At 53.4% G+C, this 26,609-nt stretch overlaps 10 protein-coding genes across 10 annotated transcripts; 7 read left to right on the top strand and 3 right to left on the bottom strand.

Moving 5' to 3' along the window:
- Positions 1–951: 951 nt before the first annotated feature.
- Positions 952–2,723, top strand: A1O1_05142 (uncharacterized protein; the record flags this gene model as incomplete). The annotated part of the gene is made up of 4 exons (XM_007726028.1): positions 952–1,052; positions 1,111–1,355; positions 1,413–1,663; positions 1,716–2,723. 4 exons carry the CDS (start codon positions 952–954, stop codon positions 2,721–2,723), a joined length of 1,605 nt encoding a protein of 534 aa, XP_007724218.1.
- A 243-nt stretch (positions 2,724–2,966) lies between these two features.
- Positions 2,967–5,129, bottom strand: A1O1_05141 (uncharacterized protein; the record flags this gene model as incomplete). The annotated part of the gene is made up of 1 exon (XM_007726027.1): positions 2,967–5,129. One exon carries the CDS (start codon positions 5,127–5,129, stop codon positions 2,967–2,969), a length of 2,163 nt encoding a protein of 720 aa, XP_007724217.1.
- A 461-nt stretch (positions 5,130–5,590) lies between these two features.
- Positions 5,591–7,733, top strand: A1O1_05140 (ATP synthase subunit alpha, mitochondrial; the record flags this gene model as incomplete). The annotated part of the gene is made up of 4 exons (XM_007726026.1): positions 5,591–5,662; positions 5,821–6,168; positions 6,220–6,687; positions 6,954–7,733. 4 exons carry the CDS (start codon positions 5,591–5,593, stop codon positions 7,731–7,733), a joined length of 1,668 nt encoding a protein of 555 aa, XP_007724216.1.
- Positions 7,734–9,180: 1,447 nt separating this feature from the next.
- A1O1_05139 (uncharacterized protein) lies at positions 9,181–10,251 on the top strand (the record flags this gene model as incomplete). The annotated part of the gene is made up of 1 exon (XM_007726025.1): positions 9,181–10,251. The coding sequence occupies one exon, from the start codon at positions 9,181–9,183 to the stop codon at positions 10,249–10,251; it is 1,071 nt and encodes a 356-aa protein (XP_007724215.1).
- Positions 10,252–12,833: 2,582 nt separating this feature from the next.
- A1O1_05138 (uncharacterized protein) lies at positions 12,834–15,674 on the top strand (the record flags this gene model as incomplete). The annotated part of the gene is made up of 1 exon (XM_007726024.1): positions 12,834–15,674. The coding sequence occupies one exon, from the start codon at positions 12,834–12,836 to the stop codon at positions 15,672–15,674; it is 2,841 nt and encodes a 946-aa protein (XP_007724214.1).
- Positions 15,675–16,246: 572 nt separating this feature from the next.
- On the top strand, positions 16,247–17,861 carry A1O1_05137 (histidyl-tRNA synthetase; the record flags this gene model as incomplete). Its single annotated transcript, XM_007726023.1, has 2 exons — positions 16,247–17,682; positions 17,753–17,861. 2 exons carry the CDS (start codon positions 16,247–16,249, stop codon positions 17,859–17,861), a joined length of 1,545 nt encoding a protein of 514 aa, XP_007724213.1.
- A 1,676-nt stretch (positions 17,862–19,537) lies between these two features.
- On the top strand, positions 19,538–20,200 carry A1O1_05136 (uncharacterized protein; the record flags this gene model as incomplete). The annotated part of the gene is made up of 2 exons (XM_007726022.1): positions 19,538–19,741; positions 19,832–20,200. The coding sequence occupies 2 exons, from the start codon at positions 19,538–19,540 to the stop codon at positions 20,198–20,200; spliced, it is 573 nt and encodes a 190-aa protein (XP_007724212.1).
- A 1,006-nt stretch (positions 20,201–21,206) lies between these two features.
- On the bottom strand, positions 21,207–22,370 carry A1O1_05135 (ribonuclease P/MRP protein subunit RPP1; the record flags this gene model as incomplete). The annotated part of the gene is made up of 1 exon (XM_007726021.1): positions 21,207–22,370. One exon carries the CDS (start codon positions 22,368–22,370, stop codon positions 21,207–21,209), a length of 1,164 nt encoding a protein of 387 aa, XP_007724211.1.
- Positions 22,371–23,102: 732 nt separating this feature from the next.
- A1O1_05134 (uncharacterized protein) lies at positions 23,103–23,941 on the bottom strand (the record flags this gene model as incomplete). Its single annotated transcript, XM_007726020.1, has 2 exons — positions 23,103–23,762; positions 23,882–23,941. The coding sequence occupies 2 exons, from the start codon at positions 23,939–23,941 to the stop codon at positions 23,103–23,105; spliced, it is 720 nt and encodes a 239-aa protein (XP_007724210.1).
- A 753-nt stretch (positions 23,942–24,694) lies between these two features.
- A1O1_05133 (uncharacterized protein) lies at positions 24,695–25,783 on the top strand (the record flags this gene model as incomplete). The annotated part of the gene is made up of 2 exons (XM_007726019.1): positions 24,695–24,801; positions 24,877–25,783. The coding sequence occupies 2 exons, from the start codon at positions 24,695–24,697 to the stop codon at positions 25,781–25,783; spliced, it is 1,014 nt and encodes a 337-aa protein (XP_007724209.1).
- Between the last annotated feature and the right edge of the window lie 826 nt (positions 25,784–26,609).

Below are 26,609 nucleotides of genomic sequence, written 5' to 3'. Positions count from 1 at the left end.
CTATAGTCGCATGTTCTTTTGAGACGCAGGTGAAACCGACCGAGGACAAACTGGAATGAGCGACAGGTAAAGGAGCAATAGCGATGGTGAGATAGCGATGTCAGAGAGAGAGAGAGAGAGTAGAGACTTCTACAACAACGAACGAGAGTTGAACAGAAATCCTTGGTCTGTTGTCGCAGTCCCCAGGTCGAGACAATCAACGCCCGGGCGCAAGTAGATCTTGTTAGCTGGTTGGTAGCAGTACTACTACTACTAGGGGATCCCTACTACTATTAGTCGCGAGACAGGGTAGAGGAAAGAGGGATCTTAACAGGGGAAAGGGATTAGCACAGCTCCTGCGCTGCACTTCTGTTCCTCTGCACTGCATCATGAACTTGAATTGCAGCCACTGGCAACGAAGCTGGTCCAAGTCCAGTGGTCGGTCGGTTGTGCCTGCGTATCGGCGCCTGTCTCACTGCAGTGTCCAAACAGACAAATTGCACGAATCATGACGCGAATGTTATGACATTGGATGTCATCGACCACTGGTCCATGTTGTCCAGGTAGTAGTAGTACTACCTCCATCGGAATTTGCTAGTGCTGTCCATCTGTCCTTCTATCCATCTGCTCATCCAGGAACTCGATCAGGGAACTTTCACCCGCCAGATCTCCACCAAAACTGCTGTCAAATCCCCCACCGTCCTCCTCGGCTTCAATTTATTCCGACTACCTACGGACTACACACATACTACTGTGTCCCCCTAGCATGCTCAGAGCTGCCCACGACGGCTCTACTACCTGCCTCTCGAAGCCCCGGTCAGCCTCGCAAGGCTTGCCACCCGGCTGACGGAACAAGAGATGGGAACATGGCGTGAACATTGAAGAAAAATTTCATTCATCAATTACTCCCCCGAGGGGTTCGTAGCAGCAAGGGTACTGTGGCACCGGCCGTCTTTTACCGCACGAATCAGCATGATCTGGACATTGCTGGCTGCTGGGCTCATCTGTATTCTGGCACTGGTCTATAACACTACCAGACACCCCAAGCTACACCGCAACGGTCAGAAGCTCAAGTATGAGAAGAAGCGATATCTGGCCAGTATCCTGGAAAGGCTCTGACACTGTCTTCAGGCGGCCCACAGGCACTCTACCGTTGTTGGGAAATGCCATCCACTTCCTCAAACCTCGCCATGTCTTGTTCGACTGGTTTGTGAAATGCCAGAAGAAGTTCGGCAAAGAGACATTCGAGATCACCGTGCCTTCGTTCCCGCCTGGCGTGGTGATCAACAGTGCTGAAAACCTGGAATTCGTGCTCAAGAACGAAGCTTCCATTACCAAAGGAGAGTTCTTTAGAGAGCGGTCATGGGATCTCTTTGGTAGACTTGGCCCCGTTGCTCCAGCTTGCATTCTGAAACTGACGCTGATCTGGCAAGGATACGGCATCATCAATGCCACCGGCGACCTGTGGCGCGCTCAGCGTAAGGCTGGTTTGAAGTTCTTCAGTGGTGCCAACCTCGACATATTGGTTGAAGACGTGCTGCCAGAAGTGTACGATGACACACGAAAACAATTACTCCAAGCGGCCAAGGAAGGGTCTATTATCGACCTGCAGCAGGTCTTTCTCGACCTTACCACCTCTGTGGTCGGCCACATGGCTTACGATGCAAGTCCCCTTCAGTCGCTAGTCCTCGACCCAGCTCGAAAAGCTACGATATCTAATACTCTTGTGCAATCAGATGGAAATATCCGCTTCTTCGCCGTTCAGCAAGGCCTTCGATCACGCATCCGGCCATATTGGCATTCGCTTCCAGAATCCGCTCTACTGGCTGACCGAGCTCTTTACGGGTGCTGAGTTCCGCGCCTCGCTGGCCGAGGTGAAGCGTTTCGGCCGGCAAATTGTTGCCAATGCGCGCAAACGCCGGGCTCGTGCCGCCTTCGAGAGCCTAATAACCAACGACCAGACGCCCTCCGAAGAAGCATCAGCGTTCGGGTCGCTGATTGATTCGCTGATTGAAGCTTTCGCTGCGCCCCAGGTAGTTGCTGATGCGGCGCTGAACTTTCTCTCCGCTGGCAGAGATACCACGGCACAGTCATTCACGTGGACCTTCTACGCATTAATGAGGCATCCCGAGGCTTTGAGGCAGTTGCGTGACGAGCTTGACTCGAAGTTCACCTACTCTGGCGACCCAGAGGATCTTCAGGGTAATGATGAAGATAAGGATGGTTACCATATCTCTATCGACCGCCTTGACATGGCCTCCCTTCAGCCTACTTTTCTCCCCCTCACGGTCGCCACTTTCTACGAAGCTTTGCGTCTTTATCCACCTGTCCCTTTCGAGCTCAAACAGACATCTGAAGCCGTTACCCTACCGGATGGTACGTTTCTGCCTGACGGAGCCATCGTGGTCTGGTGCATCTATGCACTGAACCGATCAACCGAGACCTTTGGTAGCGATGCGCATCAATTTCGACCGCATCGTTGGCTTGACAACCAGGCCAGACTGGTGCCAAAGTCGACATTTGAGTTCCCGGTATTCAACGGCGGACCGCGGGCTTGCTTAGGCAAGAAGATGGCCGAGGTGATGGCCGTCTGGGTGATGGCCAAAATGTGGATGGAATGGGACTTTGATGAGGTAGTCTCACAACATGAAAGAGGGAAAGAGAGAGTTAGTGCGAATAGCCTCACCTTGCCCATGGAAGGAGGTCTGCCCTGTCGAGTCAAGGTCAGGGACAAGAAGCTTTGATGAACTCCATGTCCTGAGGTATTTAGATATAGAGGCGCCTCAATTTCTGGGATACATGCCTGATTGGCGCAGCAGCTGCTGTGAATAGGGAAAGACGGAGCCTGTAGACCGTAATGGGCATTTGGCGTTGTCAATTGTTCAAAGAGGTTGGTTATGTATTACAGTACAAGGCTGCCAGTGGCCGTCCTGTGCCCACGCAAGAGCAATCTTGTACGTTCTTCTATGAGCGAGTGATTCGTCATGTCATACGTCGACGTCATCATCCCCGGCGACTCTAGTATACGCCATGCCGCCCGCTCCTCTCCTGAACCGGAGCGGGACTTCATAGAGGTGCGCATAGTCGACCACATCACCCCCCAGGAACCCTTCGCCGTTCTTCCTCCTGCCGAAGATGGGCGCCGGATCGCACCAGAAGTCCTTGCAATTGCCAATGACGCCGCGGCTGTAGGGGTTGCCGGTCCGGGTCTGCAGTTTGCCATGAGAGGCGTCGGACGCGGTAGCCAGGAACGCATCAAGGCCGATCAATTTCATCATCCGTGTGATATAGCCGTCCGGACGGCGCGGGATAGGGTTGATCCGGGAGGCTGCGGCTGCGGTATCGTTGAGAGAGGTCGTGGCTGTAGAGGCTCCTTGTGTGATGGGTCGAGCGTGTTGCGGGAGCAGCGGGCCACGGTCATGCAGATGCGAGTGGCGGCGCATGTTCTCGTATGTCGTCTGGTTCTTGCAGATCTGCACGGTCTGCACCACGATCAACATGGTCACCCAGACGAGTTGGATACACGTCCAAAACGACAGCGCCACGGTCCACGGGTCGCGCAAGACGAAGGAGCACAGTGCAGGACCGAGGCCGTTACATTGTGCAATAGCCTCGTCGGATGGCGCGGGGAGAAGTTCCAGGTACGAGAGAACCAGTCGGACATATAAGATGATCCCAACCTCCAGACTGAGGATGTAGATGTAGAAGTGTCGCAGGTTATTGTTGCCCACGCAGTTGTGGATCCAGGGGCAGTGGTGGTCGTGCTTGGCCACGCATCGGTTGCAGCGGCGACAGTGTTTCGACCTCAAGGGCCGGCGGATCATGCATTGTACGCAGAAATTCTCTTCATCGAACTTCCAGAGTGAGAAGAGTTCCTGGATCACGGCCCGTTGTTGGTTCCGCGACGCCAGTTTCGGGACGAACCCGGGGTCCTCCAGCATGGCTGTAAAATAGAAGTAGGACGTGCTGGAGAACGAAAGGATGAATGAGATGTTGGAGATTGGGTTCGTCGAAAACGTGACAGGCATGATAGATGTCAAGTAGCTGACCCCGACCCAGAACAGCGTCCCTGCGAAGATGCCGGCCAGATATGGCGTTTTGTGGATGGAGTGATATTCCAGCGGGCCTATCGCTGCGATCCGCTGTGCCAGATATTGCATGCCTAGACAGACCGCCAGGAAGACCGGAATGCCGACGTAGATGTTGAGGTGAGTGATTATATACAGGCCAATCATGATGATGAAAAAGGGGTATAGAAAGAAGAATTTGGACATTCGTGACCGGTTGCGAAGGAGCAAGTGTAAGTTGAGAGGAAGCGTTTTCATGTTGCCCGAGGCATCATACCCATGGTCGGCTAGAGAACGGTGATATGCCCGTTTGGTGTTCATCTCTTCGGCACAGGCGTTCGGGGTCTTTCCTTCCGCCGTCTTTGCGAATCGGTCAGCACCGTATTCGATTAGTCTGTCCAGGCATGGTTTAGATCCTTTCACAAGAGCCCAGTGCAGAGGTGTGAACCCATTGTCATCGGTAGCGTTCACATTCGCTCCCCAGCGGAGCAGGAGGTCAACGCAGGCTGGCCAGCCTTTGTACCCTGCCCACATCAACGAAGTGTGACCTTGAGGATCCGGCGCGTCGACGGGGATGTTCTGATGTAAGAGCAGGGTCAAAAGAAGGGCGTTTCCATCGATCGTGGCTAGGTGTAAGATGTTGTAACCTTGGCCATCTGTGAGGAAAGGGTCGGCTCCGTTTTCTATCAGGAGATTCACAATATAGAAATGGCGTCTCTGTGAAGCCCACATGACTGCGGTCGCATTGGATTCTCCGCCTTTTGCATTGACATCCGCCCCTTGCTCTATCAGGTACTTGCACACGGCATATTGGTTGTTGATGGCAGCCCAGTGTAACGGTGTAATCCCTTCTTCGTCCTTGTACTTTGCATCGTATTTGCCTGACTGGAACAGCTTCTGGATGTACTCGAGGGCTCCTATACGGGCGCATTGCATGATATCGTCTTCCAGAGGAAGACTGGGTTCCGCCTGACCATTCTGGACCGACCCAAGCTCGACATCTTCAGAGGTTACCGGCGGTGAGGCTGCGTTGGCCTTCGACGTCGGAGGAGGGGGGAGTTTCTGGGAGAGCGGAGACGACATGGCGATATAGGATGTGAGGCTCTCGTCGCGACTGTGCACATAGTGTCCTGTCCGCGACTCGGCTCTGAGGAGACAGAGTAGCTTGATTAAGACAAATGAACAATGACCTTGCAGTGTCTGGAGTCCTGGAGTCCTGGTTTACTTGTGATCGACTAGGTATTTCCGCGTTAAGTAACACGGCCCCAGATTCGCAGGTTGACGTACGCATGCACGCACGTGACTCTATAGTGGTCCTCCAATTTCGCCAAGCCGATGCACGTGACTGTCTACGTTCCGAGTCGGCAAAGGTGCCTCTGGGTTTTTTCGGACTAAGCTCGATTGAAACTCCCGGCCCAGCTACCTCTCCTTCTTCCTCGACTTCACAGCATCAACCACCTACTCTCCACTCTCTTTGAGCCATCTCATCCCACCTCCTGCCTGTCGGAAGTTCTTAAGTTACAGCTTCGCGAGCAGGCAAGATGATGTCGAGGAACGTCTTGCGCCAGTCTGGCCGCATTGCCAGTGCCCTGACGGCATCTGGAAGAGTAGCTGCGGTAAGCTTCAAATCTTGCCCGTCCAAGCTGATCAAGCTCCAAAATCAGCATCTTCGGTGTCGGCGAGCTTCTGGAGGTGCTGTGGGAGCTTGGGAAGGATATAGGAGCTTGTGAAATGGGTTGTTCATGAAGCCGAAGGCTAATCAATACCTTTACAGTCTCGTGTCGTCACGCCCGCACCTTTCAATGCCGCCTCAAAACAGGTTCGAACATACGCCGCCGATGCCAAAGCATCCCCAACCGAAGTGTCCTCAATCCTGGAGCAGAGAATTCGGGGTGTGCAAGAGGAGGCTGGCCTTGCCGAGACCGGCCGCGTCTTGTCGGTCGGTGACGGTATCGCTCGTGTCCATGGCATGGCCAACGTTCAAGCCGAAGAATTGGTCGAATTCGCGTCCGGAGTCAAGGGCATGTGCATGAACTTGGAAGCTGGTCAAGTCGGTGTCGTGCTTTTCGGTTCTGATCGTCTCGTCAAGGAGGGCGAAACTGTCAAGCGTACCGGCAGCATTGTGAGCAACGTGCCCTTTCTGCTCCCTCAACCATGGAGCTAACATGCCTAGGTCGATGTTCCCGTCGGCGAGGCCATGCTTGGCCGTGTCGTCGATGCTCTGGGTAACCCCATTGACGGCAAGGGCCCAATCAACACCACCGAGAGAATCCGTGCCCAGGTCAAGGCTCCTGGTATCCTTCCTCGTCATTCCGTCAACCAGCCAGTACAGACCGGTCTTAAGTCCGTCGACGCCATGGTACCGATTGGCCGTGGCCAGCGTGAATTGATCATTGGTGATCGTCAAACCGGAAAAACTGCCGTTGCCCTCGATGCCATGTTGAACCAAAAGAGATGGAACAACTCGGGCGACGAGACCAAGAAGCTCTACTGTGTTTACGTGGCCGTCGGTCAAAAGCGATCTACCGTCGCCCAGCTCGTCAAAACTCTCGAGGAGAACGACGCCATGAAGTACTCCATTGTCGTCGCTGCCACTGCCTCCGAGGCTGCTCCTCTGCAATACCTTGCTCCTTTCACTGGCGTAAGTTCCCTCCTTGTCCTTGTTCTCACCTTAAGCTACTAGTAGCGTCTGAGCTTCCTTCCTGGAGTCATATTGGGCATCTTCCTGGCTTACAACCTCTGTGGACTCTGTTGTCTGTGACGAGGTCTTCCGCCCGAATGCTCACCTCGAGAAACATGAGTTTAAGGCCCTCCTCCGGATGGAAGGCCTACTCTCTTACGCTGATTGATTGAGCCATTGTCTGCTTCTTTAACTCTTGTGTCGACATGCTAACGCCATCCTTCTAGTGTGCGATGGGTGAGTGGTTCCGTGACAGCGGAAAGCATGCTCTCATCGTCTACGACGATCTCACCAAGCAGGCCGTGGCGTACCGCCAGATGTCTCTGTTGCTCCGCCGTCCTCCTGGGCGTGAGGCGTATCCGGGTGATGTCTTCTACCTCCACTCCCGCTTGTTGGAGCGAGCTGCCAAGATGAGCGACAAGCATGGTGGTGGTTCCTTGACCGCTCTCCCTATCATCGAGACCCAGGGTGGTGATGTGTCTGCCTATATCCCTACCAACGTCATTTCCATTACCGATGGCCAGATTTTCTTGGAGGCCGAATTGTTCTACAAGGGTGTTCGTCCAGCCATCAATGTCGGTCTCTCCGTCTCCCGTGTCGGCTCGGCCGCCCAGCTGAAGGCCATGAAACAAGTCGCCGGTTCTCTGAAGCTCTTCTTGGCCCAATACCGAGAAGTCGCCGCCTTCGCCCAGTTCGGTTCCGATCTTGATGCTGCCACCAAGCAGACTCTCAACCGTGGTGAACGTTTGACCGAGTTGTTGAAGCAGAAGCAATACTCGCCTATGGCTGTGAACGAAATGGTTCCTCTTATCTACGCCGGTGTCAACGGTCACTTGGACAGTGTCCCAGTCGGCAAGATCACGACATGGGAGGCTGATTTCCTTGCTCACCTGAAGAGCGACCAAACCGAGCTTTTGGCCAGAATTGACAAGGAGGGGCAATTGAGCAAGGATCTTGAAGAGCAACTGAAGGAAGTTGTTGTGAACTTCACCAAGAGCTTCACATAGGTAAGTCTGATCACGAGTTGGGCACACTGATAGAGATGCTAATGGGATTTAGAGATGCTTGTACAATTTTCTGGTTCGGTCGAAAAGCGGACAGCACTACTCTAATTGAGGCATCAGATAGCAGACCGTTGGCGACAGGCGGTTGCTGGGCAAAATAAGACAGTCTCAGTGTACTTAGAATACATACCCGTCCCCAATCGACTCAATCGATTCCGTTTGTTTTCGAAATATGCTTTGGTCTTGGACAGAAGTCCTTTCTCCTACATGCGCCACTTGTGACTCGTTAAGAGAACCTTGAAATACCCGAGCCTGTTCAGTTTGGCTACAACATTGTGTGGTAGGCTTTGTTCTCCATTGTACGCGGGACAAGGCTTGAATTCTTTAACAGAACTGATATATCCAGGAGACTTCCCTCCGGTTCCGTGTCCGTCAACATTGGCTTCCATTGACTTCTTGCTTCACGAGGCGCTGCTTCGAGGGTCAGCCTTATAGGATCATAATCGGCCATAAAGGCCAGCCCGTTACTTGTCGATGAAACGACTAGCGGGTACCAAATAGTAGGACACGAGTTGTTGTAGAATGCACCAAAGCCATCTTGCAAAATAGGTGGCACGCAGTATATTGGTAGGGACGCCCTTCACAACTTCAATGGGCGGTAGGACACTTACATTGCAGGAGAACGCCTGTTGTATCGACCTTGGGACTGCTTACTTACCAGGTAGGCACCTGATTAATATCATTTTGCGGTGCCACCGTTTTGTAAGGTGGCTCGGCATCCAATGTCTACAACGCCAGATAGGAGAGGAAATGGAGATGTCTGACTGGAGTATTTTCCAGGTATTGCCGCGGCGACAGATGCCTACAGTGCTGGAAACTGATCTGCCAGACCCCAATTAGAGAATCGCAGTGATTCTCATTCATCACTGCCGAAGCTGCCAACATCGTAGTCACACCATCGTTTCTATATTCTCTTGCCTTCCATACTATGACTTATAATGCTCACTAATAACCACTGCAGCCAGTTTGCAGTGGATAGTATTGGTGGGGCACTCTCTGAGTTCCCCTCCAACTTGCTTCTAGCCTTCAACCCAAGCGTCTCCTCCCTCTGTCGAAGGTTCCGGCAAATCCATATATTCTGTAAGGGAAGCTCGGCACTGTTACAGTGGTTTGCCAGTGCCCTGCAGAACTACCTCAAGTACTATAAAGTTACGGAAAGGTACACCATCACCATCACCATCATTGCCAGACAAACATAGTTCTCTCAATCTGTAAATATTGTGACACAACCCTTCTTCTCTTTATCAAAGTCATCTTCTCTAGACCAGTGATCTCCTCCCTGATCAAACGGTTTACACAAGGCTAATCCTCCGAAGCCTTGTGAATTTGCGAGCTACAGTCTACAACCCAAAGCGCTGACAAATCCAGAACAAGGCCTACATTGGACGAAATGAAATCCGCCCACGTCTTCGCCAAAGGCGAGAGTGAATTGGAGGTCAAGATACAGGATATTCCCGTCCCCTCCCCCGAGCCGGATCAGGTCGTGATCAAGGTGGTCGTGGCCGGCACCAACCCCAAGGACTGGAAATATCCGCTATGGATGAAAAGCGCGAGCGGCCTCAACACCGGCGACGACGTGGCCGGCTACGTCGAAGCCGTGGGATCCAATGTCACCGAGTTCAAGCCAGGCGACCGAGTGGCTGCCTTCCATGAGATGGGCAAGCCTCACGGTGCATTCGCCGAGTACGCCATCGCGTGGGAGAAGACGACCTTCCATCTGCCCGCGTCGACATCGTTCGAGGAAGCCGCCACCATTCCTCTGGCGGCCATGACCGCCGCCGTGGCGCTCTTCTGCCGTCTTGGCCTGCCGGAGCCGTGGGTGCAAGTCTCCCAAGCCCGTAAGGATGCTTCGGCAGGCGGTGTCGTGGTCTATGGCGCCTCGGGGGCCGTCGGCGCGTTCGCAGTCAAGCTCCTGGCCCATGCCGACATCCATCCCATCATCTGCGTGGCGGGTCACGGCATCCCGTATGTGGAAGGCCTCATCGACCGATCCAAGGGCGATACCATCATCGACTACCGCGGCGGCGAGGACAAGCTGGTGGCAGGTCTACGTGAGGCCATCCCTAAAGGTCAGAAGCTGCTGTATGCTTTCGACGCCATCGCCGAGAAGGGCAGTTACCAGCAAATCGCAAAGGTTCTGGACCCCGAGGGCCACATCACCCTCGTGCTCCCCGTGCGAGACCAGGAGGCTATTCCCAAATCCGTCCATCAGACTATGACCACGGTTGGTTCCGTGCACGGCAAGCCCGACGACCTTATCGAGTTCGGCTACGCGTGGTTCCGCCTCTTCAGCCTCGGTCTCAAGGAGGGTTGGTTCAAGGGACACCCGTTCGAGGTGGTCCCTGGCGGTTTGGACGGCGTGCAGACCGGATTGAATAATCTGAAGGACGGCAAAGCAAGTGCTGTCAAGTACGTATACCGCATTGAAGATACCGAGGGCGTGGATCGGAGTAAGATTTGAGGGAGCATTATGCCAACTGCGCTTCTCGCGTCTCTTTGATTGATGAAGGGAAACAGGTCCCTTGGATCTCTTAAAGAAACAGGCAAATGATATGGAATCCAACACTTTTCGTCCAACGTCAACACAGACCTACAGAGGTTCCGCCTAAAATTATCTGCTGTATCGACTCAGTTCGGCTCCAGACGTGTACACATCAAGACTTGTCCTATCGTGTAAATTCTCAGTAATATGGGCATAGACTGGGCATGCTGCGGAGCTGGGTGCTGAGAGCTGTCGGTCCATGTCTAAATTAATGGACGACGACGACTCCCAGCTTGCGTCGCGTAAGGGCCCTTGGGTTGCTGATGTCAGGTCATTGAATGAGGCATCGAGTAGATCTGGCTCATGCGTTCCGAGCTGTGTCGCAAACGTGGACTGGAGTACCATCCAGGCATCTTCTCAGTCTATAAACCAATATCGCGGAACAGACCGGAATCAGATCACATAGTCGGCCTGGGAGAGGGCATGAGCGGTGTGATGGCATTGACGAACGAATGACGGGAACGCTGCTTTGCTGCGTCTTGCAGTGAAGAGTCAATTGTTAGAGCAAGAACAAACCTTCCGGGCACGTCCTGTCCTTATCCTCGCATTATGACAAGGATTGTAGGATAAGTAAAGTCGATATCATGAAGAAGACACCACAATCTGATATCGGAAGATGAGCAATGCTCTGGTGATGCCGAGCAGCGCTCCCCACGCTCTGTAAAGGGCAGTTTGGGGTAAGTCTGCAGGCGAGATGCAACAATAAGAGCACCCCATGTTCCTATCCAAGTTAGAGACTGGTCAGCTGGTCTTGGTACAGATGTTCGAGGAAAGGATGAGATCAGGAGGCGTTCTCTCCGGTCCATCCATCCGTCGAGGCACATCCGCGAAGACACCGGCAGGCCTGCCGCAGGTTATGATCGACGGATAGCGCAACTTTAGAGCGGATGAGGGTAGGACGAAGATCAGAGCAGCGCACTGTCAAGGCTGGCTCGGAGGAATTTTGACTAGCTGGGCCTGCCGTGACATGCAGGATGGCTTGAGCGAAGAAAGGCTTGAGGAGGCCTGATCCGAGGACGGTTGGCTATTCGTACTCCGTGGTCTGCCAGCGATGTCTGCACTCCGCCTCTTTAGTCATCTCTTAGCTGCTCTAGTCGTCCACCCTCCGCTCTCCACGTCAATGCTTCCAGCCATAGCGGTTCGGAGTGGCAGGCTAGCGGGACCACCTCAAGTTTCAGAATCACCACTATTCATTGTCCCCTACCTGAGAAGGATAAATCGTGGTCATATTCGCTGATCGAGCTGGAGGGGTAATGACTCGACTGGCGAAATCGGAGTGGACGATAAGGTAAGATTCCAAGAATGAGTGGCTCAAGCATGTACGGGTCTGTGAAAGGTGTCAGCAGCTTATAACCAGGGGGATTGAAGTTGTGCAATCTGCTCAGACCCAAACCCATCAAATGCGATGTTCCCAGTCAGAAAGGCCGGCAGTGGGCAAAAGCACGGGTCTGGCAATCTTTCCAGCGACAATGCCACCTGCTAACCGTGTAAAGAGACTCCCAAGGTGCCTACAGGCATCCAGCCTTGAGGATCTGCTCGGTTGGCACAGGGATTGTCTCTTATTGGCCGTCTGTAAGGGCATGGAGAAGGAAAGCGAAAACGAAGGCAAAAAAAACTGGTGATCCCAAGGGGTCCACTACCTTTCGCTGCACCGTGTACAGACTCCAGAATATTGTGTGCTGCGAGTGGTGGCCTGGTTTTGTCTGTCAAGTGGCGGTTTGGGTTGAATTTTCTCCCACCACTGCACGCAAACTGCACAGGTCAGTCTATCCGCGTCAGGAGGAGGCTGATAGAGCCTTGGGGAATCCTGAAAGACAGAAGCTTCGGGGGCTAATTCAGCTGACACTTATTGCGACATCATTAATGACCGCCGGCAATAAATTGCATTGTGCTGTTCTACGGCTGTAGCCTGTAGGGCAGAGATCGGGCGATGAAACAAGTCACCTAGTCACCTAGGACGCCGGTGACTGTTAGGGGCCCGGAGCAGCCCGTCGTCCGAGTTTAGAGGCACCTCTTTACCTGAATCCCCGGGTAAAATGTGTAGTTTGCGGCGCCCGGGCTGGTCAACTCGTCCATAACCTTTCCTTCCTTGCGCCCCCCGAAAACTTCCCCCCACGCTGTTCCTTCCTGCCTACTGGTTGTGCTGTAGCTGGTCCTGGCACACACTAGCAACTCTAACTGCCTTGCACCTCACTACTGAACGGCAACCCGCATCTTTTACTCAACTTAGGCCTCTTCGAACAACTCGCGACCATAGCTTTTACACATCACATACATTCCTTGATTTTCTTCATTTCCCTCTTATTTGTGCATAGGCAGCCATACCAACTGCCCTATTCTTGCGATCATATACCGACATATTGCTCTCATCTCTTCCTCCCTCCTTTCCGACCTCCCTTCGTTCCTCTCCGAGCCCGTCTTGTCCTCCAGTTGGCTTGCTGACCTGAAAGAGTCCGCAGGCTGACTGGTTACGGGCCCGCGAACTCGACGCCCAAACCTTCATGCCGCGAAACCCTGCGGCGAAGAAGCATCAGCACGGCAATCGTCATGACAGTGGACTTGTAGGTCCAGGGAAACGTGTCACGAAACAAAAGTCGAATGGTCACCTCAATGGCACGGCAAAGGGTCCCGTTCCCTCCGAGCCTATTCCTCAGTCACACCCTACCGACCCGTCTTTGAGCGTATCAGCCAACGATCAATCCGCTTCTGTCGCTTCTGATTCGATTCAAGAAATTGCAAGAGGCTCAACTACGACTCAGTCGAAGGCCGCTGAATTGGAAGGTTGTGAAAGCAAAGAGAAGGAGAACAAAACGGAGTCGAATGGGTCAGCGATGTTGCAACAAAGACGGACCGACATGGTCTCTTCGAGAACCAAATCCACTCAGGATGTCAGCGCACTGCAAATCGCCTCGACCATCATCCGATCTCGTCCCGCCTGCGACACGGTGTCACTGCTCATTGTCTTGCTCGCTCTACCCTCGATGATCTTGACCATTGTGCAGGCACTGTTTGCGTCGTTAACCTTGATGCCTGGAGGCGGCGCCCCGGTTTCGTTCCTTTCGTTGCTCGATATCTTCCAGGGGTCTGCGGGCGCACCCAGTATCACCACGATGGTCGTGGTTGATGTCATCTGCTTCGCGTTGTGGGTATGTCTCTGGTCATGGGCTCAGAATTTTGCACTGGACCTGGCTCAGATACAAATCGCGATCACGCTAGGCAATGGCAGTTCGGGGAAGAATGGCCGTGCCAACGTGATCTGTCTGGTTGGCGTTCTCTTGCTTCACCTCATCCGAAGTAGGGGCGTTCGCAGGTTCCTCGTCACGAATTTGGTGCCGCTGGATCTACTCTCTCAGATTGGGCTCACCGAATATCTCAAGTACCTTCCTTCCGACTCCGATTTTGGCGATAGCCCGGGAGCCCCGTCGTATATTCGAAGTTTGTTTGCAATTCATATCATCAGTCAAGCTGTGATGGCATTTGTGCGCCGGCGGGTTAGCAGCTCATCATCCATTCCCACAGCCAAATCGAAACGCATTGATACAGAAGCCTCAGCCGGCTCTGCATCGGATATCTCAACACTGGAGTCTGCATCCGTGGGCGTCTCCTCGGCGGTAGAGTATCAGGCCCCTCCGACGCCGGGTTTGAAAGAAGGCAAGGAGAAGGGAGTGAGTGCGAAGAAGCGAAGACGACAAGCAAACCATGTCAGGAGCAAGCAGCCTTTCTGGGCCGCTCTGGCTAGTACCAAGGTCCACGTTCTCCGCGAGGTTGAACACAACAAAGCCCTTCCGACCATCGCGAATAACCAAGGCACTCCGTTCGAAACTGTGCAGCGAGGCCTCATATGGATCACCCATGTGGACCCATCGTCTATTTCTTTTGAAGCAGGCTACATCCCGTTCACCGAGCAGCCCCAGGACCCCGACCACCCCGACGTGACCGGCGACAACAGGCCGTTTTACGTGCGCATTAATGGAGCAAAGTGGCATTCTGTCAGTCTTGATCCGGTGGACCAGTCTACGGCTGTCGAAGGCTCGAACGCCCAATGGTCTGGTACGATCTCCGGTCTGGCGCCGAATTGTACCTATACTTGTAGCTTCATTCGTGTCGACGGGGAAGAAGAATTCGCCTCAGTCATGGTCAAAACGCCAATACTGTTGGACAAAGATTTGCCTGCCTCCATGTCCCCGGTCCCTGTCCGTCAATCCACCAGACCGTCATCGCCGACAACCACGCTGAAAAATTCCATCTCGACTGCCGAAGCCAAATTGAATGAAGCGCGCAATCGCCTCACCAAACTGCGTCGTCAACATCGGACAACTTTGGCCAAGGTGGAAAAAGAGGTTGACAGCTTCAGCACACGTTTGAAGACTGCTAGTGACGACACAAAGCAAAGGCAGAAGTTATTGCAAGCTGAACGCAGTATCCGCCAAACAGAAGATGCCACCCTCGAAATTGATGCCGCCCTCGAGGGCCTGGTCTCGACGCCCGAGGATGAAGTCGACGATTATGATGCCTGCAAAATGGTCTATGAGGAACAGACTAAGTTATTGGCGGTGGCTAATGAAGCATTGTCCAAGGCTCGTTCGGCGGCGACAAATGATCTCTCCTGTGCAAACAGCGAACTCAATACTATCACTTCCCGCAAAGAGCGCCTGACAGGTCGCAACAACAAGCTGACCGAGCAACACGATCGGATCACGCAAGCCAATGCGCAAGGCCTGAATGAAAAGGAAAGAAGGGCGGCCGAGTCCAATGCCAAAGGGGTTGACCAGCAAAGACGTGAGGCGGAGCTGACCCACCAGATCCGCTTCATGGAAAACGAGCTGAGAAATTCGAGGATGCGCTGGGAAGCTAACCTCCGGGAACTCGATCTTCTCGAGAAGCAAGAGCTTGCTCAGCGAGAGATGATGCTCACCAACAGCGGTCCTTTGACGCCTGAAGGAGAGCTTCCTGGCACTCGGCCTCCGCCACAACACGCCCGGCCATATGCATTTGGCAGTTTCCAAGCCTTCCCGAATAGTCCTGTCATCACTGAGGTTCAAGGATCACCTTTCCTTGCATATGCCAAAACGCTTCCCTCCACCGACCAGCGACGACCGAGATCGGAGACCAACCGGTCGGCGGGCGGGATTAGCAATCTTTCGGGCGACTTTGAGGACGCTGATCCAATTCCCCCCATGCCATCGACGGCGGAGTATGGGGGAAACGGGCGAAAGGGGAGCGGCAGCAGCAGGGGAAAGAACAATGGTAGTCCGGCAGTGGGGATCATCGGCAATGCACTGCGCAGTCCACAAAGAGGCAGCTATAGTCCGGGACATATTCCGGGCTCAACTACATGGTAGATGATCAAAGACAAGGTTGAACTCGATGGCGGATGGGCGAGTGTGATATGTAGATGTCGGTAGATGGCTCTACGGCTTCCAGCTGAGCATGTTTCAATGTGTCCCACTGTAGGGCCTTGTATCATGACTGATGTTTCTCTATCTTGCCTCTGGTGATACTTGTGTCAAGATGATGTGACGGAAGCGCTCCGTCGTCCATGTTTAGTAGTACGGACTGAGGCTCTGAGGCTCATTCCCACTGGCACTGGAAGTTCACTGCACTGCAGTGCATATTGTAATTCTCTTGGCAAGTTTGCTGGAGTTTCACACTTGTTCATGTTGCCCATTGACGGCCCTCGTGCCAGTTACATTCACGAGCATTCTGCATCGTCGTATGCAGTTCAAAACTAATTCGTTCCTGCTGAATTGTCTACCTGAGTCACGGCCTCTTCTTCATCCACCGCCGGCCCCGCTCTCGCATGCGCTCCATCCTCCGAATTTACGGAAGTACCAGTAGACTCCTGCTTCGACAAACTTTCACGGGCGCATATCTTCAGACCGCGGCTCAACCTCTTGCCCGACATTGCTCCACGATGGGGAAAGAGAAGGAGAAAAAGCAGGAGTTGATCAAGAACCCGAAAGGAACGCGCGACTGGGCCGGCGAAGACGTTGACCTTCTGGAAGATATCCTGGCGCAAATCTCTCGAGTCTTCCGGCGTCATGGCGGCAAGAAGCTGGACACACCGGTGTTTGAGCGGGAAGAAGTGCTGAAGGGCAAATATGGCGAGGACTCCAAACTGATCTATGACCTCAAAGACCAAGGGGGTGAACTGCTGTCGCTACGTTATGATCTGACGGTTCCGTTTGCCAGATGGTTGGCCATGAACGCCAATATCAAGAACTACAAGAGGTTCGCCATCAGCAAAGTCTACAGAAGAGATCAGCCCGCGATCGCCAAAGGGCGCATGCGAGAATTCTACCAGTGCGATATTGATTTTGCGGGAGCTAGCGATCCAATGATCGCGGACAGCGAAGTCATCGCGATCATCGTCGAGGTCTTTGAATCGTTGGAGTGGACTGGGAGGTACACCATCAAGCTCAACGACCGAAGGATACTGGACGGGCTGTTCGAAGTATGCGGGGTTCCTGAAGACAAGATCAGAATGATCTCGAGTGCGGTCGACAAGCTGGACAAATTGCCGTGGGAGGAGGTGAAGAAAGAGATGGTGGAGACCAAAGGTCTGGACGAAGCTGTCGCTGACAAGATCCAAACGTACGTGACAAGAAAGGGTGGGAGAGATCTCCTACAAGAGCTGCAGAAAGACGAGACGTTGATGAGCAATGCCAAAGCAAAGAAGGGCGTTGAAGAAATGGAGACCTTGATGGACTATCTTTCGGCATGGGGGGCGCTGGATAAGGTCTCGTTTGACCTTTCACTAGCTCGTGGCCTGGACTACTATACTGGTGTCATCTACGAGGTCATCACAGAAGGGTCTGCGCCCGTCATCGCCAATGGAACCGACGTGGCACAGGAGGTACAGAAGAAGGGCAAGAAGGAGAAGAAAGTACTGGACGAGGACGAAGACCGTTCAAATGATCCATCGGTTGGTATCGGATCGGTCGCAGCCGGTGGCCGATATGACCACCTCGTCGAACGTTTCCGACCGAATGCGGACCTACCATGTGTGGGTGTGAGCTTTGGTGTCGACCGGATTTTCAGCATCACCAAAGCCAGGATTGCGAAGGGCGAGAACTTCAGCTACATATCTTCCAATGCCCCAGACGTCTATGTTATGGCCTTTGGTGGTGGTGGGTTCGACGGGATGGCCAAACAGCGGATCGAGATAACGAAGATCCTGCTGGATGCAGGCCTCAAGGTGGAATTCACATACAAAAAGAAGCCTAAACCACAGGTTCAGTTCAAGAATGCAGAGCAAGCTGGCGCGCCTTTCGCCGTCATCCTTGGCGAGGACGAGCAAGCAAAAGGAGAGGTTCGCGTGAAGGAGATGGGGTTGCCCGAGGGACATCCGTAAGTGCATCGAATGGTTTTGCGTTCTCATCGCGGCTCTGCGGCTGGCTGACTGAAGATGCAAACACAGGGAAAAGGAGGGTGTGCTCGTCAAGATCAGCGATCTCGCCGCCGAAGTGACAAAGCGAGTTGACACGAGGAAAGTGACGACTAAGACGGGCAGCATAGCTGTGAGCTGATCTGGCCAAGCCCGGTACGCACTGATTGCGGAGCTACTGTTTCGCAAACCTTGCACAGCCTCGGTCCGAATCTCGGGAATACAAGTCATCGGTAAACGGGGTCAAGGACGGTTACTGCCGCCAACCTGGAGTTGCCAGAAGAGGGAAAGAAGCATGGATAGCTGTCGACGATCCGAATCTTGACCGTGGCCCCAACCATGGCCTCGGAACTGGAGATCAATCGCCGTTTCGCTCGACGCCTGGAGCTGGACATGTCGCCTTGCTCTCGGCAACATCTCGAGGCCTGAGAGCATGGTGGAGTGGAGCAAGACGGGTCGAAGCCCAAAGCTGGAGACTCTGCTAGCAGCTGTAAGTTACTACCTAGGGATAGAAGAATCACCGAAGTTAGATCGATGTATTCGACCTACCAGGCCTGTCATATGGAAAGAGGACGGGGCACCGTGGATGCCCTGCTGCTTAGAGCTCTGCCAATGCTGATTCAGGAGAAGATGACACTCGCGTACTAGCATGTTACCCCCCGCAGAAGCCTGAAAGCGGAGAACAGTGTGTAGGAGGATGCCCTCGCGCGTTAGAGGGTGAGTCCAGCTAGGCTCGCCTGATAGCGTGGGAGTCTGGTAAGGCAGCCTTATCGTATACTTCTCTACATGTAGGTGAGATTGAGGAGCGCAGCCTTGCGCATTTTCTAAGAGGTATAGAGCAGCCTTTGATTGGTCCAACCTGAAACAGGTCAAAGCTGCCAAGCCTCGTGACGCCGCTTTAACAACGATCTCCCTGACTGCAACTTCAAGCATCTCATCTCAACCCTTCAACGACTCGGTCAGATCAATAGCCCCCAGTTAGGTCCATGCTGTGACTATGCGATGCTGGGCCACTTCTAGCAAGATCTAGGATACCAGACTTGGCGGAAGCAGCCCTATTCAACCCCTGAACTGTCCAAGAGCGGTGGCCGACACGCCAATGGTCCGCTCAACCATCCCGCAGCCGCCGTGCATGAAACACCCCCCGTCTCAGCAAGCACTTCTCACACGTTTGACCTTCAACATGATACCTCTCAGCCACCAACGGGCAGGAGTTCGAGACTGTGATGGAAAGACCCGCGTCGCATCTGTTGTTTGAGATGTCGGTTCCTCCAATGGTGACCAAGCAGGCCGGCGACTGCAAACACTTCCCTCTATCTCGCCGCTGACCCTCCTTGTTGTCCCTCGTCGCTTGTTGTCTGAAGCCGCTGCCCGGATGTGCTTCGCACCGAAAAGAGCCATCGCCCTCCAATCTGGACGTTGGCTCATGTCCCTTTCGCATTCTCCTTCGAGATGTGCATTTAGAGGCCTGACTTGCGCTCTTTCTCCCTCGTTCCATCATCTCATTCTCTCAAGCCCAAAGTCATTCGTTCTTTAGTGTTGCAGGACATCAACATATATTTTCATTGCGAATTTTCTTTGCGCCCGCTCCCTCCTTTGGAAAGAACATCGATCTTCACTCAACATATACCCAATTCGATCGCGATGCCGGCAGTTCGCTCCTTTTACACTCTCTCCCTTTTGGCAGCTTGCCTGGCGCAAGTACGATCTTGCCTGACGATGTTTTATGCATTTGTGCGGTGCTAACAACTATTGCAGGCATGGGCTGGCGACTACAGCGGCGGGGATGGCGGCAACAACTACAACAGTGACAGCGGCATGGGAGGCCAAGGCCAAGACAAAGGCAGCTCCGGCGGGTGGATGATGGGAGGCAGCGGATGGGGTGGCGCCAAAGACTCCAGCAACACTCAGGTTGAGGTGTCTACCGTGTACCAGACCAATGTTGTGACGATCGCGCCGCCCACCACCATTGTCCAAGCTCAAGATTGCGCTGCTGCAGCGACCTCGGTCATAATTGAGACCGTAAGTATCTTGTGTGCCTGCTTCATTGGAACATTGCGCCAGCCCGGAAGGCACCAATTGGCGCATAGCTGACTGGTTGACGAATTCTAGACAACCGTCACCGCCGTCTCGCCCTGCACGGCATCCGTCGTAACCGCATATGTTACGCAATGGATGAACGCTCCGCCTGGCTGTTGGTGTGGCCCTCCTCCGGCCTTCCCGTCCGCCATGGACATGGGCGGAGCCGCAGTCTTGTTGGGCAATGCTCCGGTCTTTACCTCGACCAACCCGGCCTTCGTGCCTGGTCTGTCTTCGATCCCTGCATCCGAAGCCGTCCAGACTGGAGTCACGGTTGCTGCAGCTGCGGCGGTACCAGCATCAACTACTGCTGCAGCCGTATCTCCCGGTGTCTTCTTCACGACATCATCAGCGGGTAAGTACTATTGGACAAAGCCTATCTTTCTGCTATATTCCAGATGAAACGAAGGAGAGGATATGGGGGGGTTTTTGCTGACATTGGTCCCCTTGCGTTCTAGCTTCGGCTGGAAATACCACCACTTCTGGTACGGATACTTCTGGCTCTAGCAGCAGCGTTTCATCTAACGTGTCGGAGCCATCTAAAACAGGTGATGCCACTCAGGCAGAGGTATCAACATCAACCGCATCTTCATCTTCATCTTCATCGTCCGCAGATTCCACAACCATCAGTACCGTCACAACCACCACCTCTTTAGGTTCTTCTTCCTCGGTATCGGTAGAAGCCGCCTCTGCCTCTGCCTCCTCGACAACCGATGCCGCCTTTCCAGTAGGTACATTCCAGACTCTGGACGCGGCAACCCTATCCCTCAAAAACGCCTATACCTTGGGTATTGGGAGAAGAGCGCCTGCTCCGACTCTGATATCATAGGAGTAAGTGAATGGGTGGATCAACAACAAAGTAAAATCTCCAAACCGAAAAACATGGACCTTTACAAGACCAAAAAGTGGGATGGTCGATAGGAACTCTGACGGCACAAAGATGAATGGGCGTTTGACGATCTATATACCCGCCGCGACCTCGGTTGACAGACAGCGCTCGTGGAATATTATGGTACCTCTGGTACGCCGGTATCCTCGGTTGTGGCCGAGCCAGACATCTTTTTTATATTTCTTTTCAGTTGTACATTTGGATATGAAGAATGCCTTGATCAATGATCGGCAGGGCGGCATGAAGAAAGGCGAGCCGTCAGCTCTTGAGAAGAACGTAGCTGACAGTACCGTATGGGTTGGTCTGCCGAAGCTCATATCTTCTCTGTTCCTTCTCCTTGTCTCTTCTCTTCCATAGACATTGACTGAACAAATAAGCTGGCCCCAGCCATCGCCGTGACACCGCGTGTATGACAGTAAAGGCAGAGGCACAATCAATAGTGCTCTTATGCTCTGAAACCTGTATTAGAAATTCCGGAGCATTATCAAGTGAGACATATTTGCCTGCTTTGTCAACAATTCAGGACACACTGGCAGTGGTTGTCTGACCACGAGCAGAACCCTTATCGTCGAGCCCGACTTGGGCTTCGAGCCTCGCTTTCTTGGCTCGCCTTTTCATTTCGCGCTTGGAAAGCGGCTTTTCTTCTCCTTTCTGGTCCGAGGTAGGCTCGGTAGTTGCTGATGTTGTTGCTTGTGATATGATGGACGCAGAGGAGGCTTTCCTCTTAAGGTCGTTCGAGTTGGACATAGCCACGTCCACTCGGGCAGTCGAGCCACCCGTTACTCCTTTGGGGCCTTTTTGTTCCGTCGTCTCTTCTCTTCCTGGCCCTGCATGACTGGGATCCATGCCTTTTTGCCCAGCCGTGCCATCTTTCATTCCCCCAGAACCAGCAGGTCTTGTGGCGGCCCCCTTTTGCTCCGTGACCGAAGTATTCTTTGGGCCCTGCACAGACTTTGCTCGCGCAGCCCCTCCGCCATCAACGACATCGACGACGCCGCGGAAACTAGACCTTTTCAGCGCGGCCAACCTGACGACCTTCCCGGCCTCTTCACAGAGCGCCTCTTTCCCCCTCTCCTGGCCCAAACCCCATACCTGCGCCAAATTGATGAGATCGTGGGGTGCTCGGACTCCCAACGCACTCCTGGCCTCACTGCTGAATATGATGCCTCGACCTCTCGTCGCGCGGATCAGCGCTGCCGCTCCACTGATCAGGTTCCTGCGCGCGTCGCTGTTCCCGCCCTGCACGCCGGCGGCGTAGCAGATCTCGAATCGCACGCCGCGCTGCAGCGCCGACGCCACGGTCTTGAATTTCAAGATGAACGGCAATCGCTGGCTGAAGTCCAACGAGATCAGATCGCAGTCCAGCGAGTTGCAGCAGAGTTGCAGGGCTTTTTCGTTCGTCGGCCGCAGTGCCAGGAGCGAGTATTGCGGCTGGAGAGAGGTCAGGCGGTGGTTCTGGCCCGCATCCGATATGGTCAGGGTCAGTCGCGTCAGCACAGTAGATATCGACTTGGGCACGCTCAGCGATGAAACGGGGATTGAAGGTGGTGTCGCTGGGAGTTTTCCTGTCACGGCGACGGAGAGGGCTATGGCCGAATAGCCAAGTTCGGCGTGGAAGGCCAGGGTGTGTGCTAGGTCGGCATGGTTGGTCGTGTATGGCACGTTAAGGTCGTGGAAGGGCATCGTGTTGGCCTGCCGGTGGGTTATCGTGGTGCACGTCGCAGTGCGTTTGGTCGTGGTCGAGGTCGTCGAAGGTGGCGGTGGCGATGCTCATGTTTGAAATACACTGTCTTAAGGTGTAGATATGGACTACTGTCAGAGGTCCTCCATGTGAGCTTTTGGGTCCGTCAAAGGCCGGGCTGAGGCATGTAAGAGTAGGTGGTCATCGAGAGACACACTGGATCATTAGTACGTATTGCGGCGCAAGAAATTATTTGGAGCCGCGAAATGACGGCGAGTCGCAGGTTGAATTTCCCCAGAGTTTGGGCAATCACTTCTAGCCTCATTGGAGTGAATAGCCCGCCGCTTTACTGATAGATAGCTAGGCCGGATACATCGCAGCCTCGTGAACGACACCCTCCTCATCGACAAGCTTATCGAGAAAGTGATCTCTACGGGTGCGTTTCCACGGCTCACCAGAAATCCACCACTACGGTACAGGGAAGTGACCGAGGCGTATTGAGCATGACAGGAGATAGACTGCTGGGAGACGAGACTTCCTCGTCTTCGCTTACTTGAAAGAAACTAGGAGGAGGTGCATTTTCAGCACTAACTAGCAACCACTCCCGGCTAACATCTATATCTCTCGTCTCGATATTCTTCCTCCTCTCCTCATCCGTCCAGCCTATATAGCCATCAGCGGTGACCCAGCTGAGTATATTCTGCTTTGTGCGCTTCCACCAACCTGCCACAACATCAAGCGGCGATAGACACTGCCGCGGCCTGGGACAGGGAGTAGTGGGCCAAGGCAAGGGCCACTACCACCACTTCATCCACGAATTTCGGATTGTCAGCTACATGCTGACCAAAGATCTCCAATTGCCCGACCTTGGCTATGCTCCAGTTGGCCGCCGAGAAACGTGCCACCAAGACGCCATCCTCCTCACTTGTGCAGTCAAAGTCAAAAGCCTTGAACAAGGTCCTGCTCTTCCACTTCAACCTCGCATTCATTGGATGGTTGGGTGAAGTGTAGGTGAACCGAGCGTGCAGCCTGATATGTGGTAGGAGTGTGAATGCTGCTCCATGGACAAGCATGTCGATCTTGCAACTCAGAGTATGGAATGCAGCGGTGTCACTGTGCACATTGTTTTCGATGTCAGTATACGACGAAGGAATTTTTTGGATGGCCAGTTGTGGCTTGCGCAACTGGATCGTGCCGGTGTAGGCCAACGTATTGGTCCCGTTGGTCTTGTCGAGAACGCGGAGCCCTTTCCCTTTCCAATCCGCATATTCGACCGCAAACGTACATTCGGGGACTGGCATATGATACGCCTGGACGGGGTAGGTGGTAGAGCCTTGAGCTGCAGTGCTGGCGGTGGCACCTTTGGTCGAATATGGTGGTGGCGGTGGGATTTCCTGTTCACCCAAGAATGCCGTTCCATATTAGTTGGTTATTTTTATCAAGGCTACAGGACAGACAGTGAAATCCTACTACGACCATTGCTCCAGGCAAACGATGGTGGTGACAAACATACCGAACTTCGCTGATGCTGAATGCCGCCAGGGTCTTTAAGATCATCACTTGGATCTGGCATGACTTTCCTATCCATTGGACTTCGTTCAAGTTTCAACTTGGTTTCTCGGAAGTAGGAAGAAGGACTTTGCTGTGATCGAGGACTGAGGAAGTTGATCGATAAAGGTTGGCACAAAGCGATAGATTGACCAAGGGAGAGAGAGTCAAGGTAGTGTCGCACAGAAATACTCTCCTCTTTGTATGACACAAGGTTGACAAGGGTAGTCTGGCCCTGTATACTGCCATGCCACCGTCTACCTTGGCAAGATGTGCAACTGCAGAAGGGCAGAACAGTCCGAGTCCACGAGCCTGAGTCGATGGAACCTCGTCAGATTCCCAACACTCTGATTGGGCGACTCCCCAGGTGACTCCGCCCACACTAAACCGGATATGGTGCTATGCAGCGCTCCCACAATTTCACTCTGGAGATCGACTTCATGCAATCAAGCCAGCAAAGTCCTGAATGGGCCTTATGTCGCGCTACAGGATGTAACTGGCGGAAAATAACAACATCCAATGGCCCCTGGGTCGCATTGGCTCCAATTGCTGCCAATACCACGTTGATTGTGGCGGTATACAGTATACTCAACACTGCCTGCCGACTATATGGCGGGTCTCCGTACTACGAGCCAGAGGGAGGAGCTGTGAATATAACAGTCATATATAAGACCAACGAAGATGTTTTTAACATCAACTACCTCAGCTGTACTTTCTCCTGTTCCCTCCTATTCATACCACACTCTCTTCTCTGGGAAACTTCATTGAGACTGGAAACATGGCAACGGACATCAGTCTATACCCTTACAACCCGAGCCATGTGCTGCCCATCATATTCGCAACACTCGTGGGCTTGTCACTGCTTCTCTATGTTTTCCAGAACTTGTGAGTGTTGCCCCATTCATTCCTGAGAGTCTTCCGTTCCGCGCTAAACCTCGGCTTTCTCTTCAGTCGATACAGGTATTGGCGCGTCATGTACTTCATGTGCTGGGGCGGCGCCGTGTTCACGACAGGATGGATCCTGCGTGCCGTGTCGACATACCATCCTACCCATCTAGGCTTGTACGTCGGACAGGCGGTCTGCATCTATGGCGGCCCTCCCATCTACTCGGCGGCCGAATACAACATCCTAGGCCGACTGTTGCACTATCTTCCCATGCACGCGCCGCTGAATCCCAACCGTGTGCTCTATTTCTTCTTATATCTGGGTGTTCTCGTCGAAGCCTTGACCGCCGCCGGGGCAGCACGTATTGCAGCAGCAAGGGGCGACCTCGCAGTATACAAAAGCGGAGGGACTCTGATCTCCATTGGGCTCGTCCTGCAAGCGGTGCTTGAATGTCTTTTCATGGCCATTGTTGCCTGGCTGCATCGTCGGTGTCGGCGCTCCGGTATGCTGGCGCCCAATGTTCGCTCGCTTTGCATCATGCTGTACGGCACTTCGACGCTGATATTGCTCCGCTGTATCTATCGTGCCGTCGAGGCATTCGCGACCTTCAACTCACTCACTTCTTGTTCGCACCTCTGTCGCGCCCTCCTCTTGCACGACTGGTACATCTACGCCTTCGAAGCGGCGCCTATGGTCATGTACACGTACTGGCTGAACATCATCCATCCCGGCCGATTGCTGCCAGCCCAGTCTAATCGCTATCTCGACCTAGATGGCAAGACGGAACGCCGTGGGCCTGGTTGGACAGAAAAGCGTGCCACATGGTGGACTTTTCTCGACCCTTTTGATCTGCGCGGTCGGGCCAGAGGGCAGCCTCAGCATGAAGAGTTCTGGTTGCACCCTCAAAGCTGGCCTGTTTGTGAAGACGGCAGTTATGCCCAGCGAACAGGCACGAAGTCGAGAGTTGCATGGCCGTGCTGAAACAATATGCTGGGAATCAGGAATCTATGGCTGTCCTCACGAGTCACCAGCAGTTCGCCCTGACAGGTCTTGTCAGATCTGAAGAGCTGGGATTGGTAAAGGACGCAGTCGCTTTTCTGTTCATGACTCTTGGGCCTTGTCTGCCTGGTTATGATGAGGTTCCTAGATATGCTGCTAGCTGTTGCTGCAACCAAGCCCACTGTCAGGCTGAAAATGATGCTGGTAGTATGTTTCCAAGCCTGCACTCAGCTTCTCGTTTGATCTGATACCTTGTATGGTATTTCAGCCACGATAGATCTTCATAGCCTGAGCTTTGCTTTCGTCCCAAGGCGTATCTTTTTTGTGATTTCAAAGCATATCATCGGTCAAAGGGCGAACGGGGGAAGACTTCTTTACGTAACAAGCAGTTTGTGCCTGATGTCACTGCAACAGTCCGGCCAAATGTAAGTGAAATGGCAAGCTTGGGATGTCCCAGCGCTGGAACATGCTGCTACCAGCCGCGACCTTATGAAGCGCACAGCCGCTTGAGGCTCGCCTCTGGACAAAGCCACTTTCAAACAGCTGCTCTGGATCACACAATCAACTTAGCTTTTCTTTCTTTTGTTGCTGCACAAGTTAAAAGACGACTTCTGCCACCTGCAAATGCCTTGAAATACACAAGCCAGTGTGTGAGGCCATCAGAAGAAGCTTGAGAGCTGACACGAATCCTCTGCAGCTCTTCTGGTCTGATCAGCTTCAATCCTCCTCGGCCTGATTGCAAAGAGTCGAAACTATTCGCTTGATAGACACAGGGGAAAACAAGTTTTCTGGTCTGAAAAGATGGCAG

This window comes from Capronia coronata (assembly GCF_000585585.1).
Source record: "Capronia coronata CBS 617.96 chromosome Unknown acBCG-supercont1.4, whole genome shotgun sequence".
NCBI lineage: Eukaryota > Fungi > Ascomycota > Eurotiomycetes > Chaetothyriales > Herpotrichiellaceae > Capronia > Capronia coronata.
Note: the sequence above shows the minus strand (reverse complement) of the source record. Positions and strands in the feature narration are given on the sequence as shown.